This window comes from Podarcis liolepis, assembly GCF_965112155.1.
Source record: "Podarcis liolepis genome assembly, chromosome: 9".
NCBI classification, from domain to species: Eukaryota; Metazoa; Chordata; class Lepidosauria; order Squamata; family Lacertidae; genus Podarcis; species Podarcis liolepis.
In genome coordinates, this window is record NC_139564.1 from 14,402,893 (window position 1) to 14,422,532 (window position 19,640).

General features: G+C 41.7%; 1 protein-coding gene across 5 annotated transcripts in view; it reads right to left on the bottom strand.

Moving 5' to 3' along the window:
• The window catches only part of WDFY3 (WD repeat and FYVE domain containing 3), a 125,001-nt gene that overhangs the window by 41,901 nt on the left and 63,460 nt on the right, over positions 1 to 19,640 (bottom strand). For 3 of the 5 annotated variants that reach the window (XM_083520387.1, XM_083520389.1, XM_083520386.1), the window contains 11 exons: positions 17,525 to 17,715; positions 15,998 to 16,150; positions 12,656 to 12,729; positions 11,406 to 11,567; positions 10,789 to 10,883; positions 9,185 to 9,305; positions 7,914 to 8,131; positions 4,769 to 5,004; positions 2,785 to 2,919; positions 1,715 to 1,894; positions 514 to 747 (listed from right to left, as the gene is read on the bottom strand). In XM_083520387.1, the coding sequence (XP_083376513.1) occupies positions 514 to 747; positions 1,715 to 1,894; positions 2,785 to 2,919; positions 4,769 to 5,004; positions 7,914 to 8,131; positions 9,185 to 9,305; positions 10,789 to 10,883; positions 11,406 to 11,567; positions 12,656 to 12,729; positions 15,998 to 16,150; positions 17,525 to 17,715 (1,799 nt within the window). The remainder of the gene's footprint in view (positions 1 to 513; positions 748 to 1,714; positions 1,895 to 2,784; positions 2,920 to 4,768; positions 5,005 to 7,913; positions 8,132 to 9,184; positions 9,306 to 10,788; positions 10,884 to 11,405; positions 11,568 to 12,655; positions 12,730 to 15,997; positions 16,151 to 17,524; positions 17,716 to 19,640) is intronic. The other 2 variants (XM_083520388.1, XM_083520390.1) reach the window with 1 other exon arrangement.

A 19,640-nucleotide genomic window follows, 5' to 3' on the forward strand; every position in this document is an offset into this window, starting at 1 on the left:
ACAAGGCAAGACAATCAGAGGAGACCCAGCTACATTAGTAAAGAAACGACGATTTTAATGCGCTATAAACAAGCGACACCAGATGGCGGCAGAGAGCAGGAAATTTTAAAACACAGTTTTCCATAGGGATTTCTTTCTTTTGTTATAACGATATAATTTCTGACTTTTTTATAGTGGTGGCGACCCCCCCCCCCCTTGTCTAGATCCACCCAAGGTCATACAAGAAGCGTTCTTTCTTTCTTTGGCCCACCCGTATGTTTGGCTCTCCTTTCATCCCTTTCCTCCAGAACAGTTTCAGGGATTTTTCAGAGGAAAAGGAGTGAAAAGAGAAAGCGGTGGCAACTCACAGGCCAGCTAGCCCTTTCACAGGGCTGGATGCAATCCAAGGGCTGCAACTTACCATCGCTCACAATTTGGTATAACCGGTACTCTTAACAAACAACAGATCATGAAAACTACTCGCTACAACCTCTGGTCCTGCTTAAAGGAACAACGGCAGAAGGCCAACTCTACCTCCAAGAGAAGGTCTATTAAAGGAGTTTGCTTGCTAGCAGGTGTAAGGCAGAGGTTATCAATTATCAGCACACGCATGAAGTCAAACACAAACTTCTTAGCGGGGTGGTTGGTCAAATAGGTCTTGGATCCAACATTGCAGTATTCTGACTGGCTTCGGTTCATTCCTGTGTCAGAGGCAAATGCTTTGAACTCCTCTGCTGGAGATCCAACTTCATCATCCAAATCCGTAACCTTTAAAAAAGAACAACCAATAATGCAAGTCAAGTGATTTACCAGAACCAAAACTATCTTTGCCAAGGAAAGGGAGCAGTTTGCAATTATTCACTTATTTTAGTGTTGCTTTTCTACAAGTACAAACTTTAGGGATTGTTGCTTTTTGCACTGTTTCCTGGACTGTTCAGGAAACAATTGAATACAATTTTCTTCTGAAAGGTTTTCCCCAGCTGGATAAAAAAGTATTTCCAGGGGTCAGCAACCTTTTTCAGCCATGGGCCAGTCCATGTGGTGGGCTGGACTATATATTTTTTTTTGGGGGGGGGGGAATGAAAGAACTCCTATGCCCCACAAATAACCCAGAGATGCATTTTAAATAAAAGGGCACATTCTACTCATGTAAAAACACGCTGACTCCCGGGCCGTCTGTGGGGCGGATTGAGAATGTGATTGGGCTGCATCCGGCCCCCAGGCCTTAGGTTGCCTACCCCTGGTCTAGATCATCCCATTTCCAGTTATACTGTACCAACACACACCATCTAAATTTGTTTTTGTTGTATTTATTAATTGCATTTGCACTCCACCTTTTCTGCAAGAAGCCCAAGTGGAGCACATGCTTTTCTGCCTTCCCCATTCTATCCTCACAACCACCCTGTGAAGTAGCTTAGGCTGAGACGTAGCGACTGGCCCAAGGTCAGCCAGTGTGTTTAATGGCTGAGCAGGGATTTGAACCCTCATCTCCAAGGTCCTTGTCCAACACACTGCCCATTATGTGTAGTGTGTGTGTGTGTGTGTGTGTGTGTAAAACCAGCATGTCCTATTGTATGGAAAGGTGGTATGTAAATGCAAAACTTCACCAAATAAAATCCCAGATCCCAACAGAAAATGCCATATGGACAAGAAGTAAAAGAGAGACAGAGAAAAAAGCTGGTTTCTACTGTGTGTGTGTGTGTGTGTGTGTGTGTGTGTTGTTTTGTTCTCCTACCATTTCTGAATATGGCCGGATGTTGAAAGGGAATACAGTGGCTGCCAGTGCACAAAGAAACTCGGGGCTCATCCACATTGAAGCCAGATCAGGAACATTGTGATACAAGTAGCGGAAAAACTGCATCAAGGTGACTGGATATTCCCGAAGCCAAGAACCCTCTTCTTCGGACTGCCAAGGCTGTAACGAAAGGCAAAAACAAAGCTACAGTGGTACCTCGCAAGACGAATGCCTCGCAAGACAAAAAACTCGCTAGACGAAAGGTTTTTCCGTTTTCGATTTGCCTCGCAAGACGAATTTCCCTATGGGCTTGCTTCACAAGACAAAAACGTCTCGCGACTTTGTTTTCTTTGTCTAAAAACAAAGACATGTTTTGTTTATAAAGTTAATTTATTTTCCCTTCAATTTTTGAACTGCTCTTTACAGTATGTGTGACTTTAAAGAGCAGTTAATAAACTGTTGTTGTACCAAATTTGGCTTTGTTTGGACTTTTTTTGACCATAGGAACGCATTAATTGATTTTCAATGCATTCCTATGGGATTTCGTGCTTCGCAAGACGAAAAATTCGCTAGACGACAAAAATTGCGGAACGAATTAATTTCGTCTTGCGGGGCACCACTGTAATTGTGTGTGTGTGTGTGTGTGTGTGTGTGTGTATAGCCATAACCTGCACTGGGACCCTAATATAAAACAAAATCCAATATATAAATAAGATTACTACTGATGAAATAAAAGAAAAACACATTGTATGGAGAGTAAGATATCATCATCTCATCATCTCATCATTTTGTTAATTTGTGTTTAATATGGAAACGGTTGAAGATAAATTCACTGGGACATGGAGATATGTTTTTTGCTTATGCTGCTCTCTAAACAATCACGTCCACCAATGGCATCATAAAGATAATAAGTAACATATTGAAGCTAAGCATGTATCAGCCCTATTAGGATATGGGGGGAACTCTGCCTCATAGCCCCAGGTAAGCCTCTCTGAGCTTTCAAAAGCAAATGGTAACACATAATTAGGAAGCTGGGTGTCTATTGACATCTGAACAGTGTTCATACTTACTGAATTCAACATGCTCCTAAGCATCCCCAGCAGCAGAAATGCAGCTTCTGTGCAAAGATTGTGAACTGAAGCAACCACAGTGCCACTTGATGCAGGAACACCAAATATAAATGTCCAAATGGAATCCAAGTCAAACTGTTGATTGGAAAGAAAATTGAGAATAGGGGGATGGGAAAATAATAGTCAACACACAACCCAATTTAAAAGTATCACTATAATTGATGTTAGCTGCTCTGAGCCCGGTTTTGGCTGGGGAGGGCGGGCTATAAATAAAATTATTATTATTATTATTATTATTATTATTATTATTGGCTTTCATAGAAAAGGGCAACATTAACTTGGGATATGTCTTGTCACACTACAATTTGTGTTACTGGGGGTAGGGGCACTTGTTCATGAAGTTCCAATTTAGTGCTCAAGTGACAAGTCAAGACAATTAGAAGCTCCTATGTAGAGGTACTGCCAAATGAACACAACAGGAATTGTAGGTCTCTATTGGTTTTCCATCAATCTCTGTTGGTTTTCAGTGATGAACCCTAGAAATGGAGGAAACTACCCAAGAGGATTCTGAGGTGTATTATGTCCCCTGGAATCTGGGGAGCTGATTGTTCCATTGAATGCAGGGGATCTGGCAAAGCCCATATTTATAAAGGATGCAACTAAGATTTTTGGCACTAGGAACGCTGACAATGTTGGTGCGCACTGAAGCGTCTGGGCAACCCAAGTGCTTTCGTCTTCTGTTACTGGAGATTCAGATGGAACTTCCACTAGCAAGTCCCATCCACTGCTAAATACCACAGCGGTCCCCCCACCCCAAGTCTCTCTGTATCTCAGGTTTTTCTGGAATATAGCAGCAGCCTTAAAGGTAAAGGGACCCCTGACCATTAGGTCCAGTCGTGGATGACTCTGGGGTTGCGGCACTCATCTCGCTATATTGGCCGAGGGAGCCGGCATACAGCTTCCGGGTCATGTGGCCAGCATGACTAAGCCACTTCTGGCGAACCAGAGCAGTGCACGGAAACGCAGCAGCCTTACTGAAGCTCGAAAAGCTCCCATCAGGCAATTTCCAGTAAACTCAGCATGCAGCCTTTAAAGACCTCTCATTATCTGCTTGTGTACTTCAAAAGTACAATACTATACACCTCCAGATGGCGTTGAGGCGTATTATCTATCTGCCCACTGCTCCTGGCCTTGGGGCAGCTTTAGCATATGCTCAAGTTGCTACTTGTGAATTACAAAAGAGGAGGCTATCAGGGCACCTTTTGGACTCCAGTCCAGCCATACAAACTGTTTGCTTTTTTAATTGAGTTCCACGAAGAGACAAAAACTTGGGAGAAATACAATATCATGCCTATATATGCAGCTCCTTATTATTGTTTCTCAAACAGCACACTGTCCTAGAATCATAGAATAGAATCATAGAATCATAGAGTTGGAATAGACCACAAGGGCCATCGAGTCCAACCCCCTGCCAAGCAGGAAACACCATCAGAGCACTCCTGACATATGGTTGTCAAGCCTCTGCTTAAAGACCTCCAAAGAAGGAGACTCCACCACACTCCTTGGCAGTCCTGACCCTTCTTTAGTCATGCATTCATTTTCAAATTATAAAGCCTTCTGAAGAGCATTCCCCATCATTCACACAAAATTAAACTTGACATTAGAATGACCTGTGCCTGTTAACCACTGGGACCTCTACTGAATTCAGTGGAATTCTAGAAGAGCGCAAGAGAAGATTTGTCCACACAATGCAAGGGAATGAAGGCTGTATCTTCTTATGTCCTTTATATTTCTATTAAGTATGATTCTAACTGGCACTGGAACTAATGCCAAGTCCCTCTCAGATACAGAATGCTTCATCACAACTTTCATTGCAGGATTTAAGTACTCTACTGTGAAGGGGGCTTCAAAGCATCACTCCCCCCCCCCTTTGCTTTTTTGAGTCCCACTTAACAAAATTGGTATCTTGCTAGATAATCCCTACCTGGCCTCCCTGATTACATCGGCTGGTGATGACAGGTGCACTGACCTGCAGGTTTTCAGGCAGTTCAGTGACTGGCTGCTGCAGGAAAAGTGCCATTAGGAGGAAATAGAGCGCAGGCACATTTGTGTGCTTAGGAAGGAATGACTGAAGAACCGGAAAGCCTGGGAAATGACAAGCCTCCCGGTTAATTTCCCTGACAGTCGATCTGCCGCCAGCACTCCTGCCAACGTTGAAACCTGAGAGGGGGAAAGTAAAATTAAAAGCCAAAAAGCAACAACAGTGGGTCCGATTCACAACATCAACGTAATGGAACAGAGCACCGTGGTTAACACCTGTGCGTAACTAGTATCGACAATAAATAGGGTAGTCAGAGCAACAGGTTGCAAAAAAACCAGGCCACAATTAATTCAATGGTAAAAAAACCCCAAGATGGACGCTTTTCAGCTATGGCATTTTATTTGCCTGCCCTGTCAAAATGTTTTGGGATTGTGCAGAGGAATGTGCCAAGTAATGAAATTACTCGTGTTTCTTCAGAGTTTTGTCTGGTATCTACTTTCATGCTTTCATGCTTAATAAAAAAAAAGTGTAGGAAACAAGAAAAAAAGGAAAAAAGCACAATTTTTGAAGCAGTGCAGAATGTATTGTGGCACATTATACTTTCAGGTTTAAGGGATGGTTAAAAATAATATCCTAATAAAGCTATTTTCCTTCTTCACCCCAAAATATTGGATCATAGTGTTAAAGTCTCACTTGGCCTCTTTACCCATGGAACAAAGTCATGCCACTGGGCAACAAAACCATCCTCATATTCCAATTACCTCAATGCTCAAAACTGTTTGGTCACCTTCTCAGCAAGAGCATTAATCCAGGCACAGGGTTGCATCCAAGTGAATTTTATTCACAACAGACCGACTAAAATTAATGGAACTAAGTTACCCATGTCTATTAGTTTTGATGGGTCTACTGCAAGCATGGCTAAAACTGGATACAACTCATAAACCAGGCACAGGCAAACTCGGCCCTCCAGATGTTTGGAGACTACAACTCCCATCATCCCCAGCTAACAGGACCAGTGGTCAGGGATGATGGGAATTGTAGTCTCAAAACTTCTGGAGGGCCGAGTTTGCCTACGCCTGCCATAGACCATCTTGCATCATCCATCCATCCTCCTTTCTTGCTGCTACCAATAAAAAAGTTAACATCTCTTTAAATCAGGAACCCTGCTGGATCCAAGGGCCAGATCTTTACCTGGCCTCATCCTGTGGGCCAACTTTTGACAGGTGGACAGGATAACCCATCTGCCAATCACATAACATCAATATGGCATCTCATGATGGACAGGTAGGTTGTCCTGCCCACCTGTCAAAATCCACTGTGCAGGGTTCCCAAGCACCAGAATGTCATTGGTTTGGATTTGTCAAAAATTATGAACATAGGAGAACTGAACAGAGATGGGGTGGGAGGTGGGGCGGGAACCCAGAACAATATTACTGTTTTCAAACACAGGCTACATCCAAGGAATAAGGTGATTCAGTTTAAGGAGGAACTCTGAAATACCATTGTTTTAAGTACATGAAGAAGAAAAAAGTTGCCAGAAAAATGTAATAATAAATAACTCTGGTACAAAATGCTTGTCATTATTCTTCATAATCAAAAGGATTCTCCTATGAGAACACAAGACAGTGGCATTGAAATAGGACCTAATTTGTTTTAAAATACATTATATTCTCATTTCCATATGGAACTCAAATTGGAATCCAATTTCACATAAATTCCATAATCTCAACATCATCCAAAAATGTTCACTATCTTTTGTTCTGTGCCCTCTACCTGTCATCCCTGATAAATAAGTTTCTCGTATAAAAAGACATCTGACATAAAGAATGTCATCTACCATTCAAGGTTTGTAATTTAATTATTTTGCTTCTGTTACAAAGATTCAAATTTTAGTATACTCTCTTGCTAAGTAATGCACTATGCCCTAATCTAGAGATGCTCAATGTATTGTTCATCAGGTACAACTCAGGTTCATAGATGGTTTCTCAACTCTCTCCTCCAATTTTAAAGGTTTAGTCATCTCAGTACTTTCCAAATATTTTATTTTGGACCTATTCTTATATTACAGCAGCAGCTGCAATTGCTGTTCCAATAACGTCAAGAGATAATTTGGGAAGTGCAAACACGAAGATTGCCTGTGTACAACAACCCACACATCACCCTCCCCACACATGGGAGGAAGCTGGGACACAATGGATTTGGATTCTAGCTTCAACGTTCATTGAAATGTGACTAAGGCTGTACTCCTAAGTGCCCATACTAGGGAGTAAACCCCACTGGGTGGGACTTATTTCTGAGTAAACAAACATAGCATTGCGCTGTGAACGATCCTCCATATTCCTCATATGTCACTGTGCTCCTATGCAGTACTGTTTCGCGGAAACCTCTGAGTTTGTCAGATTCACTGGGATGCTTTGTACCGTATTGGCCTGAATATAAGTCTGACTTTCCCCCCAAATTCCAACGGTGAAAAGTTAAAGTGCGGCTTATATTCGCGAATTTACGGTATGCAGCCAGGAGCGTGGGGCAAACAGCGCCCACCCCACACATAGTCCCCTGTCATCTCCCCCAGGAAGGGAGAGAACAAGGAAGGGGAAAGGCCACCAGCAACGCAGCACAGTATTTTTTCTCTCCCCCCCCCCCCAATTTTAAAGGTGCAGCTTATATGCGGGCCAATACGGTATCTGATAATGTCACAAACTAGTCTAGTCTATGATCCTGTACATGGCTGGGGTTGATTTACATGGGTGTTTTACAGCCATAATCACAGACAGACTAAAACTCTTTTGCCTTAATGAGCTATCTGTGAAATGTGCTCACCCATAAAGGTGTGAGCTCAAATCACCCACGCCTACAACCTTAGGCTAAGAGGAGTTCATTCCACAGGATGACCCATTCAGTCACAATGCTTTCTGAGTGCATGCCTCTAGAGACCATCTCACAGCCGTTAAGAATGCTACATTGAAACTAGCCTTCCTGGTACTAGATCAATTCTGTATTAGCCACAACATTCATATTAAAAATAAAATAAAAGTGAGGGTGGGGAGAAAAGGGGTTCAAAAATCAGGACATTTTAAAATATTCATACCAAGCACCGTTCCAATCTTATTAGTCAACACAGAATCTGTTTGCTCAAGCCAGCCTCCGCCAGTGAGGCCTTCCTTGAACTTGATGAGAATGGCCGGGTTGCTCAACAGGACCACCAGAATCCTCATGGCTGCTGTCACTGTGGTAGGGTGCAAGTGCTCTTCCATAAACAGCATAATCCAGTCAAACCCCAGGGTCCGGACCAGTTCTTCACAAGCCCTGAATAAAAAGTAGGGGGAATGCTACAGAATTAATGGACTAAAGCCAGACGAAATGGGCAAGCCTTATAGGATAAAAATGTTAGGTGCTTTTCATTCTGTTTGATATGTAACTTTAACTCTGTTTGCATTTTGCAAGGTTGAGCATACACAATTGAGAATGCGCTAACTCTCCTTAAGAGCATTCCGAATAATCTCTGCTGGGTAGCTCAGTCGGTAGAGCATGAGACTCTTAATCTCAGGGTTGTGGGTTCAAGCCCCATGTTGGGCAAAAGATTCCTGCCTTGCATGGGGTTGGAGTAGATGACCCTTGCGGTCCCTTTAAACTCTAATAGTCTTAGATAAGTTCCTATTTACTTTCCTGTGAAACAATTTTTCATAAATGGAAAATTTCCTTCAGTCTATAAAGCTATTTAATGAATGAGAATATATGAGAAACTGGTTCATCACTTCAGTTACTTTTAATAATAATAATAATAATAATTACTATTATTACTGCACCATGAACCAACCAAGGGCCACACAGGGGAACTGAGAAGCATTTTTGGAGGATGCTTCTCAACTGTGGAACTCAATTCCCCTGCAGGGTCACCCAAATTCCACTCCAGATGTCTTTGGAAGGGTGTCTTTATACAAATAGGCTGACCCCAAACTTTGGAACAGCGTGGCTCTGAAATAAATGAATTGATAAATACATAAAAACCTGCAGTCTCTTTAAATAAATGCCGTCAATAGATGTTTGCCTTATTAGCATTTCACTATTAATTAACCATCTACTTGCCCAATTCCAGGTGTACACAGCTGTGCATAGAAACATGTGGTGGTAATTCCACATAGATGTAGCCACCATAATAATGACTGCAACTGCCCTCTGCCTTTGCTATGGCACAGGGGTGCAACACAATGCCAATTACAGGTATATGCTGAAAGCAGCTAACACCATCCGTGGAACTCTCAAGTAGAGCTTGACTAAGCCTTGTTTTTATCCATTAAGGTGTTGTGGGTTTTTGACGCAGTCACATTTTCTAGCAAAAGTTAGGCTACTTGTACTCACTGCAAGTTGACACTGTTTTTTTCTTTAGACGTATACACAAGCTTAAGCAGTATGTCCAGCAATCGGTTCCTCAGAAGGATAAGGTTTGCAGAAACAAGACCTCCAAAGTCTTCTTCCGTTCCTAAAACACAAAATGCATAGTTAACTTTGAAACACATCAATGGAATGCTTCTTGCAAGTATTGTATCTTCTAAAATAACATCAGTTGCCTCCTGCCCCCTCAAAATATAACTGGTTTGTAAATAGTTTTCTGCTATTGTAACAAACAGTGTATGACTAAAACCTGCTTAAGCTGAAAATATGCTAGACTGCTGATTGAAAATAACAGTTGCAGGTTACAGAATGGCAGTCACCACAAACAGAAAAGGGGGAAATCGGCAGTAAATTCACTGTGATTGCACCCACAGTTAAGAACAAACTACGCCCAAATGAATTTCATGTAGCAAGAGTGTGAATTTAAATTATTGTTACTAGTATACCATAAAACAGATTCCAAGTTCTGCAAGTGAGTGAAGATGAACCTACTAATCAAGACTGAAACATTTAATCAACTTGAATGGTGGGGAAATTGCCTAGGCAAGGAAAATACGACAAACACTTCAAATTAACCATTTTCTTTTCTTCAGTTTCTTTCTTCTACTCTATGTGCTCAAGGAGCATATGTAAGTATGCAGAAGCACTATAAAAGTTCCCATCATGTTTAGGGCAATAAAGGGTGGAGGGAAAATACTCGGAATTTCTGAACTAAAGAGCAGAATGGTAGAGGGCATAAAGTTAAGAGGGTTTTAAAGCTCATAAAGGCTCAGTTTTGTTTTGTTTTCATTTCAGACTTCGTTACTTTTTCCTTTTCACACAAAGGAAAGCGAAGAGGGGAAGAACTTTCAGCTGATGTTTAATGGTACAGTGTAGCCAAGAAAAACAAGCTCTGCTACCTTTAAAAGTATATGCTAGAAACTGTTTACTCCTGCTTTTTCATGCAATTTGTGGTTCAGAACAATTGAAGAGCCGTGGTCCATGCAGGCCACCTGGAATTTCATTACTTTTCTTGTAGACTACACTTCAAAAAGTGCCAATGTAAACATTTCTTCCACTTCATTTCCATTTAGATGGCTTGAATGTTCAATTAAACCTAATTCCTTTTACATGAAAAGAAAGCCAAAATCAATGAGACTAATCACTTGCAACTCTGTGTGGCCAAGTCCCACACACCTGGTCGCAACCACTGCTTTTACATGTAAATATCACAGAGGATCTATGGCAGGAGATTTAACATCTTAGGGCCATGTAGTAAGTTTTCTTTTACTTTTATTTCTGTGAAAAGGACTTTTCTCTTAACTTCCTGCACTTTTTGCAACACAAGCCAGTGGAATTTATTTCCATGCCAGCCTCTTTGACTTAAATGAGAGTTTCTTGGGTGCTGAAGTTTGTAGAGTGCAACCTTGGGAAATTAACTTTAAAGGGGCCATCCTAATTAAAAGGTTATCTTTCTAGAGAGGAAAAGTGAAGGGACTGTAGCACTGAAAACAAAGAGATCATCATCCGTGGTAATGAGAAAACATCTCTCGAGTGATTTCTTCGGTTCCACTAGAACTGGAACTACTTACCAGTGTCAAGCTTTTCTTCATTGTTCATCTCCATGACTACAAATTTCTCACAGACTGCAAATGTAGGCAAAGTAGAAGAGATGAACTGCCCAAACCTTGGTGGATAAGAGGGGGAAAAACAGCATGCACTCCGTTTGACAGGTTGAGTTTAATTTGTCATTAATTAACATTGGCTGCAAAGTAACACTAAGCAGCAATTATTTTCTTTAAAATCAGATCCTGACATTTATTAGGATTGAATAAAGTTGACCCAGTCACACACGTACGCACACACTCTGAAACAAATTGTCCTGGATAACACTCACTCACACTCTCTCTCTCATTCCATGTGTGCAAAATTACTATAAATAGGACATTTTGAAGCATAAAGAGGGGAAAGAACATCATCTTCAAGGTATTTTGAAATGGATTCTGGAAAGCCACTGTAAAAGATTATTAAATTTACCAAGCATGAAAAAACTGTGTACATAAGGAATGTTTTATGTTCCCAGGCTGGTAGATTCAGAGCAACGGAAGATAAATGTAGCCTCACAGAGAAACATGCGATCTATATTTATTTATTTATTTATTTATTTATTTATGAAAGGAGGAAATCAAAGGATAACTCTATTTGGTACCTGAGCAAGTCATTGCTGCTAGGGAATCCTTGAAGCAAATAGCTCAGTACGTTGCTAATAGCGGCAATAGTTGGCTGAGACAAAGACATATCTCGAAGTGTCAGCAGAAGTTTTGGGATAAGCTGGAACTCCCTCATCAGTTTTGCATTCTTTGCTGCTTCACTGAAATGAAAAGAACAGCTTAAATAATAAGCAATTCTCATTGATTTGAGTAGCGCATGCACTACAGCTCTTTTTTTTTAAAAAAAAGATGGATCTAGCAATCCACTTGACTTATGTTCATACCATGTAACGAGAATATAATGTCAAACGTGGGGACGCATTTTTCCCCATTTACTTCAATTAGTTTCTTTAACCTGGCTTTACATCAGATACATTCATTCCAAGGTTGCTTACAAATCCACACACAAATAAATCGTAACATCAGTCATCATGATAGATAAGTGTGTATCTGAAGAAGTGTGCAGGCACACGAAAGCTCATACCAAGAACTAACTTAGTTGGTCTTTAAGGTGCTACTGGAAGGATTTTTTTTATTTTGACCATGATAGATAAGAACATAGGTAAAATTGGTAGCAGCCAAGAATAAGAGCAAACAAAAACTAATTTATATAAACAGATTGGTTTGGAAATACCTTCGCCCACTCTTATTGTTTGCTGACCATCTTTGCTATTAACATCCAAATGTATAGAAGATGGTTAAAACAGCCAAATGCTGTTGAAGCAAGTAGGCCAACTGCTGTGGAAAATAGCAGATGTGGGGCCAGACTGAATCTCCTTTCCAGAGGAAGTCTAAGTTTCTGACTACAGAAAAAGCCTAGTCTCTTGGGCTTGCCCACAAAATATCTGGTGACAGGACATGGGTCTAATGCAATCTTCCCTATCCCACTGCCAAATGTTCTGGAAAACAGCCAGCCAGCATGGCCAATGACATAAGAAACCACGACTTCATGTTTGCATTTTATATTGTAGTCTTCATAACTAGATGGAACTTCCAATACTTAAGACTAGGTGCTTAGCGTTCAATTCAGTCCAGCTCTCTTAACTCACTTGTCTGTCTTTCAGTATTTTTCTGCAAGTTCCACCTTTCCTTTCTTATTCTCCCATCATAATAAAAAACCTTTCAAATCATATCAAATCAAAATCATGACACAGCATTAAAGCAAGCAAAGGGGAGAGAGACTGGGAAGCAAAATCTGGATTGTACATAATGCTGTTTTGTTTACAAGACAAATTATATCAGACGTTACCTGGATTCAGTAAGAAGCTCAATGAAATGTTCGAATAAGGAAAGGTGAAGTTCATAGGGTGCATGCAGCCAGACCTGAAATACAAAATATACAGCTGATTTATAGCTGGCATGTGCTATTCTGCTTAGCAGAGTTATTCTAGACAACCAATATTAGGGTTAGCTAGTGCTGTTTTTGTCCCAGGTGTTGCTTTTTCCCATTGGAAATAAATAGAGTCTAAATGAAGTTATCATAAACAATTATTCTTTTCTTTCCATACCAGATTGCAATTGTCAGACCACCAATCAAACAATAAAGCCCATGGATTAAACAAGTGAAGAACAAGTAAATTCATATTCTACTTGATCTGCAGGTATAAAAAGACAAGATTTAGCCTCTTCATCTTCCATTTATAAAAGATTGAGAATCTAACAGGGGAAGATTACAATCTGAAAACTAAACAACGAACAGCGCTAATACAGCGCATTCATCAATGCCGTAGAATGATCGACTTCCACCTGCCACATACAAGTGTGTGACTGTGACTTGGGTTTTACTTAACTATGATAAAAATTGACATTGTTATTAAGGAAGAGAACAAAAAGGGGGAAGTCTAATTAATCTGTTAAAAAATGAATCAGAACAAGATAGTGATAAGAAAATGTTCATAGAAAAATACTAGACATTTTCTCCATCTTGGTTATTTGCTTCTGTTATTGCTAAAGCCTTTGTTTGTGGCCTAGACACCTCTATTCTCAATAACTTAAATCTCTTCTTCAAAGGCCGCTTCCTGCTAGCCTTCTGTCACTGCAAAAATAATCCCTTTCTCCTCTTGTTATGATCAGTGTGCAGACCTCCTTCAGTTAAGAGCAATGTGAAAAGCTACAGCAAATCAAACTACATAGTCAAAAGTATTTTCATTTAAATCTCCAAACTTAACTTGCCTGTCCAATCATTTCCCTTTCTCATACCCTTGACTTTGCTTCAAAATGATTTCTTCATTTCCGATTTTATGTCTTCTGTGATATCGTTCTCTCCTATCTGCGACAGCCTCAAAAATCCTACTTCTCAAGACCACATATAGAAACTCCTTTTCATTTTTTAAAAATTCTCATTTTCTAGTCATCAGTCTAACCTGTCTTTTGCTGTCTGCTATCAGCTAATCCTGCCCTTTATCAAATCTTGTCTCTCAGTTCTGCTGGCATTATTTAAAACTACAAATACTGTGCGTTTGGATTATCAGTTTAAACACAAAGGCGGGAAACCAGAATCTGCCATGGGTCAATCATTTGCTCGTCATGCACAACACAAATTCAGAAAATGGTCGCTCGACCCATATTCCATTCATAGGACCTGTGGCACCCACCCACGCCATCCAGTACCTACTGCCAGTGTTGCCACTGCCATTTTGTGCACTCTCCAACACTGAGACCTGCCAAAGCTCTACAGTGGACCTTGAGCAGACAACTTAACTGATCACAGAATCATAGAGCTGGAATAGACCACAAGGGCCATCGAGTCCAACCCCCTGCCAAGCCGGTGAGGATTCTGTCTGGGGGCAACCACTGAGTTTGGGCTAATGAAAGGTACTGCAGTGAGACCAGCTACAGTGGTACAACAGTATCTTGACACCATGGATGGGGATGCTCAAAATGCAGCCATCCAGGTCTCTCTGTCTGACCCACGGGGCACTCCAAAGCCACACCATCTCACCCAAGGCCACATCCTCTTACTAGGCCTGCTTTGCACCTGAGTGATGATAAAGGGTCTGGAAGCCAAGCCTTAGGAGGAACGGTTGAGGGAACTGGGTATGCTTAGTGTGCAAAAGGGGACACAGGTGGCGCTGTGGGTTAAACCACAGAGTCTAGAACTTGCTGATCAGAAGGTTGGTGGTTTGAATCCCTGTGATGGGGTGAGCTCCCGTTGTTCGGTCTCTGCTCCTGCAAACCTAGCAGTTCGTAAGCACGTCAAAGTGCAAGTAGATAAATAGGTACCCTCCAGCGGGAAGGTAAAAGGTGTTTCCGTGCGCTGATCTGGTCATGCTGGCCACATGACCCGGAAGCTGTACGCCGGCTCCCTCAGCCAATAAAGCGAGATGAGCGCTGCAACCCCAGAGTGGACCTAATGGTCAGGGGTCCCTTTTAGTGTGCAAAAGAGGAGACTGAGAAGAGATATGATATCCATCTTCAAATATCTAAACAGCTGTCACATGGAAGATGGAGCAAGCTTGTTTTTTCCTGTTCTGGAGGGTAGGGCCTGAAACAATGGATTCAAGTTACAAGAAAGGAGATTCCAACTAAACACCCAGAAGAACTTTCTGATAGTAAGAGGTGGTGGACTCTCCTTCCTTGGAGGTATTTAAGCAGAAGTTGGATGGGCATCTGTCAGGGATGCTTCAGTTGAGATTCCTGCATTGCAGGGGGTTGGACCAGATGAAACTCAGGATCCCTTCCAACTCTACGATTCTAGGATTCTATGTTTCTGGCCTTCCTAAAATGCATTGTTGAACTCTGACAATGCTTCTTACTGGCCTGGATGGAGGATAGAAAGCGGTGTGTGGATGTGTGTAGGAACTAACCTACTGCACAAAGGAAAACATTTACTATTCAGTGCTCTGCCCGCTTCTGACTCTGTCCCTGCCCACCATTGGCATGTGGCCCCCAGAAGGTTCCCCAGAAGGGAATGTGGCTCTCTGGCTGAAAAAGGTCCCCTGTCTCTGCTTTACACCAACAACCTTAGCAGGTTATATCATAATGCCTAACTCGTGAAAAGGTTTCTAGGTCAGGGTGCTTCGCTGGTCTGAGCAAACAGTGGTAGACTGATCATGCTGCTCCTTACTGGCAACTATTCGCCTTCCCTTCAAGTCTTCATTTAATCTTGCTCTCAATTTAAGGGAGCCAAGCCTGACACTGAATATTTCATTCAAATGAATACATGTCAGACTCCATATTAATTTTCACCTGCAACATAGTTTTTCACACTGTGTGCCACCCTAGCAGAGTAACTGCAAGGTGCTATCCTGTGGCAAAACGATTACGTTAGAGGCCGTTCATGATTGATCATGTGTTATTTCAAAAGGCATTTCTGACACCAACTCTTGAGTTTAGCTTCAAAACTTACCTCCTTCATGAAACAGAATAATGTCATATATTTTAAGAGGGATGCATTACAATCAATCAACATTGCTGGTAGATTATAGTCTCTCTACACTGCAACTGCATAATGTACTGCATTAGATATGTAGTTTCATGAGATCCTCAAAACCAATCTCTTTCACTGGCGTGCTTTCTGTTTCAGAAAACACTTGCCCCAGGTTTCCTAATGATTGTAATAATTTCTAGCTTTCAGGGGTGCCCTATGTACCTCGAAGTCGCAAAGCAGGTCCTGGAAGGCAGTTGAATTTGGAATAATGGACGTTTCGTGACCGCTGTCAACAGTCCCCACCAAGGAAAAGGTCAAATGAAGAATGTGGCTATTCAGGAGAGAGCGTTTCTTCTTTAACAGCATTGCCAATAACTGAAATACAAGTAAGCAACATATGGACACTGAGTGGCAAAGTGGGTTTCCCCCCTCCTTTTATAATTCTTACAGCCTTTTGCAGACAAAGGAAATATCATCTTATTCCAAGCATAATAAAAAGTATCACAGCAGGGCAGAGCCATTCGCAGAGCCATGCTTTTGTAAATTCAAAGATCAGGTATAATGTACATTTCTTTGTCGTAAACTACTGATAATACCAAGAATTACAATGGAAAAGCAGAAAGAGGTAAAGTTGACATTAACCGACAAAACAGCAGGCATTCTGAAATGAAGAGGCTGTTCTCAGGGATGGGGTTGCTAGTGACTAGTCCTACACAGAACTACTTGTCAAAGGGAAACAAAAGAAAATCATCATGGTGGGCAAAAGATTGGGGGTAGCATTTGCAGCCTTTTGTAATTTAATATTTGATTATCCAGGTGGATATAACAGGAATCCTGCAAAGGACAGGCAGCTGCATTTTGAAATACAAGTTATCAGCCATTTCTGAATCCATTACCTTTGAATTCCAAAACGTTTTCTTTGATTTTAAAAAAATGTGCTTAGAAGGAAGCAATTTCTAAAGCACGTTTTACTGCCCAGTGTAAGTGTTCCTACCTCGGTATGGATCATAACTCATCTGGGCCGTGACTAGTTTTCAGAAGACAATAATATTTGGTGCCTATTGAAAGCAAATCAAATGCAGGCAGAATGGCTAATAAAGAAGCCTCACAGTGATGATTATCTAGTTCATTCAATGCAGTACTGATTAAACAGGACTCCTACTGGCAAATTCAGTTCAGGGGCTAAGTGATAGATGGGCCTCATACACAAAACGGCCCCTTCTAAATCGTATGGCACGTTGAAGGTAAGGGAAGTCATCTTGGACGTGATGAAATTAGAACAAGGGTCTCATCTCCTTTGATGGAAAGTCATTCCCAACTCGTAGGAGAAGCTCTATCCATTTGTCCAAACAAATTACTATGTTTTCAAATAGACAGATAAATCAACCTCACTACTGGCTTCAAATGCCCTTCAACTGACACAGATGGTGCACTGCCCTTGATTACGGTAACAACAATAGAAGCTCCTCCTCATGTATTTCTCTTCAGGCTCCTGCGTGTTCTTCCTTTGATTTGGCAGCAGATAAGAGTCTCTGCTGAGCTAGCAGATGTCACAGATCTGACACGATGACCATATTCTGATGGTGCTTCACTTTAACCGCAGAGCTGTCACTGACTGAAAGCCTTTACAGTACACAAGGAAACAGAGCTAAACAATGCAATTGACTTCAAAGGCAAGGTAGAAATGAAATGTGTTGATGCATCAATGCTTGAAGTGCAAAATCATGTAAGAATTCAAATCGCACGCACCTGATAACCTTTGATTCTTTCCATTTCTTTGCTAGCCAGAGGGTTGCTCTTTACCACACACACAAGGGCTTTCACAGCAGCATACAGCCCCTCGACATCCGAAGCCATGGCTACCAGACCCAGAATAGCAGCTGCTCCACCAATGTACTGTAACGTAGTGGCAACAGGCTTTGGGACAAATGTTCTTACACCTGAGCATAAGGTGGCAAAAAATAAACCAATTGGCATTAGTGCGTTTAATGGATTGCTGTACAACCAAAAAGTTCTACTGTGATTCAAAAACAGTGAATGCATTTCCCATTCCCCAAGAACCTACAACATCAGAAACAGAAACAAACAAGACCGAACAAAAGCCCTTAATGAGCAGACGGGAAATTAGCTCATTTGTAGTAAACGTAAACTATATAAAATTAACATGACTTCTAGCGCATTTTGCTTTCAAAGGAGACTCACAATCCATTTGCTGAGCAATTACATGCAAATAAGACAATGGAGTATAACTGAAATTAGAGATGGAGCAATTACTCAATTATATGGGGTGCTCAAACATGTGCTAACAATGCTGGCCTAATTAGTACAGCCACAACTCAAGGCAGGCACAACCATCCTTCAAGCTCGCCCATCCTCAAACTGGTGGTGCGCCCAGCAGAGGATGGCATAGTGGGGATGCCCCACTCAGATAAATCGCTGCAGAATACCAGGATGGAGCGGGGGAGGGGCGCAGTGGTGGCAAGGTTGGTGCAATGTAAATTGCAACCCAATGCTCCTGCCTTGGTGGCTACACCACACCAACCTCACCACCATTGCATTCCTTCTCTCCATCCCAGGATGCTGCAGTGATTCAGCGCTATCACCCTGTCCACTACTGCTTGACCTCTCCTCCGCCACTGGCAACTTGCAGGGCAGCGAGAGAGTCGAGTGAGCTCTGTGGACTTTGGCCACAACCCATACCCTTGTCGTTGGCTACTTACTCCACTCCATGCTGCCAGTTCGCCATCTCTATCCAAGGTTTGTTTGTTTTTCTTGGGTAGGTGGACGGGACTATAAGATGTGAGGGGGAAATGGGGTGCTCAAGTGTGCAACTTAAACTACTTGAAGAAACAAAAAGCTACTGAGATTTTTTTCAGTGTTGGTTTCTGGTCAAGCCAGTGTCATCCATCCCTTGCATCAAATCTCTCCCCTAAACAGCCCATCTAACTCACTATTGTTTATACTGATCAACAGCAGTCCTCCAGGATTTCAGGCAATCTCTTTTCCAATCCACACCTGAAGATGCTGGGGACTGAAACTAGAACCTTCTGCATGCATATTTTGTTTTCATAAATTTATTTCATTATAAATGCAAAGCTGTCACTGAGCCGTAATCCTTCCTGCTCTCATAACATTCCCCCATGGCAAAGCATGCACGAGCCTAAAGTAAAAACCACCCATTTCCACCACTAATGCTCATTTGCTGAAGCAGATTTTTATCCTGCCTTTTCATTTTTAAAAGTGTCCAAGGCACTAATAGGGACCACCTCGCATATGACTAGTCGGCCAAGCGAGCAATAAGAAGGCCCATACGTTTTATCCAAACTCTACAAAAGCGAAGACCACAAACTTTTGACTGTTTTAAGAATCATAGATTTGGAAGCATGGGCCACCCAAAAAAATATCAAAATAAATCATGGACATAATAATTTTCAGAGATTACAAATCTTGATATATGAGGAGGGACTACAAACCAGATGCCTAGAGGCCAGGAATTGATAGAAAACTTGTGAGAATTTCCTAGGAGCAGACTGCTTGGTAAACGAGGCAGAAATAAGAATGGCAAGATTCCAGGTATGTATTCCAAGGGACAGCAGGATGCTGCCAATCATGTTCAGTTATTCTTTCATTGTGCAGAGGGTGCCAACACCACAAGGCAAAACCTAAGAGCATGAGTCAATGCCTAGAGTTTGTGATACTGGGGCAGAGGATTCCCCATCTCATGGGCTGGGTGTTCCTCTACTTAGGGGGAAAAGAAGCGCCTGCATTTAGAGGACTCCTAAGCTCCGATCTGAGCCTCTAGTACCATGGTCAATGTGTAAAAAGCACCTTAAAGTCTATATTGCAACTAAACACTGGAACTAAA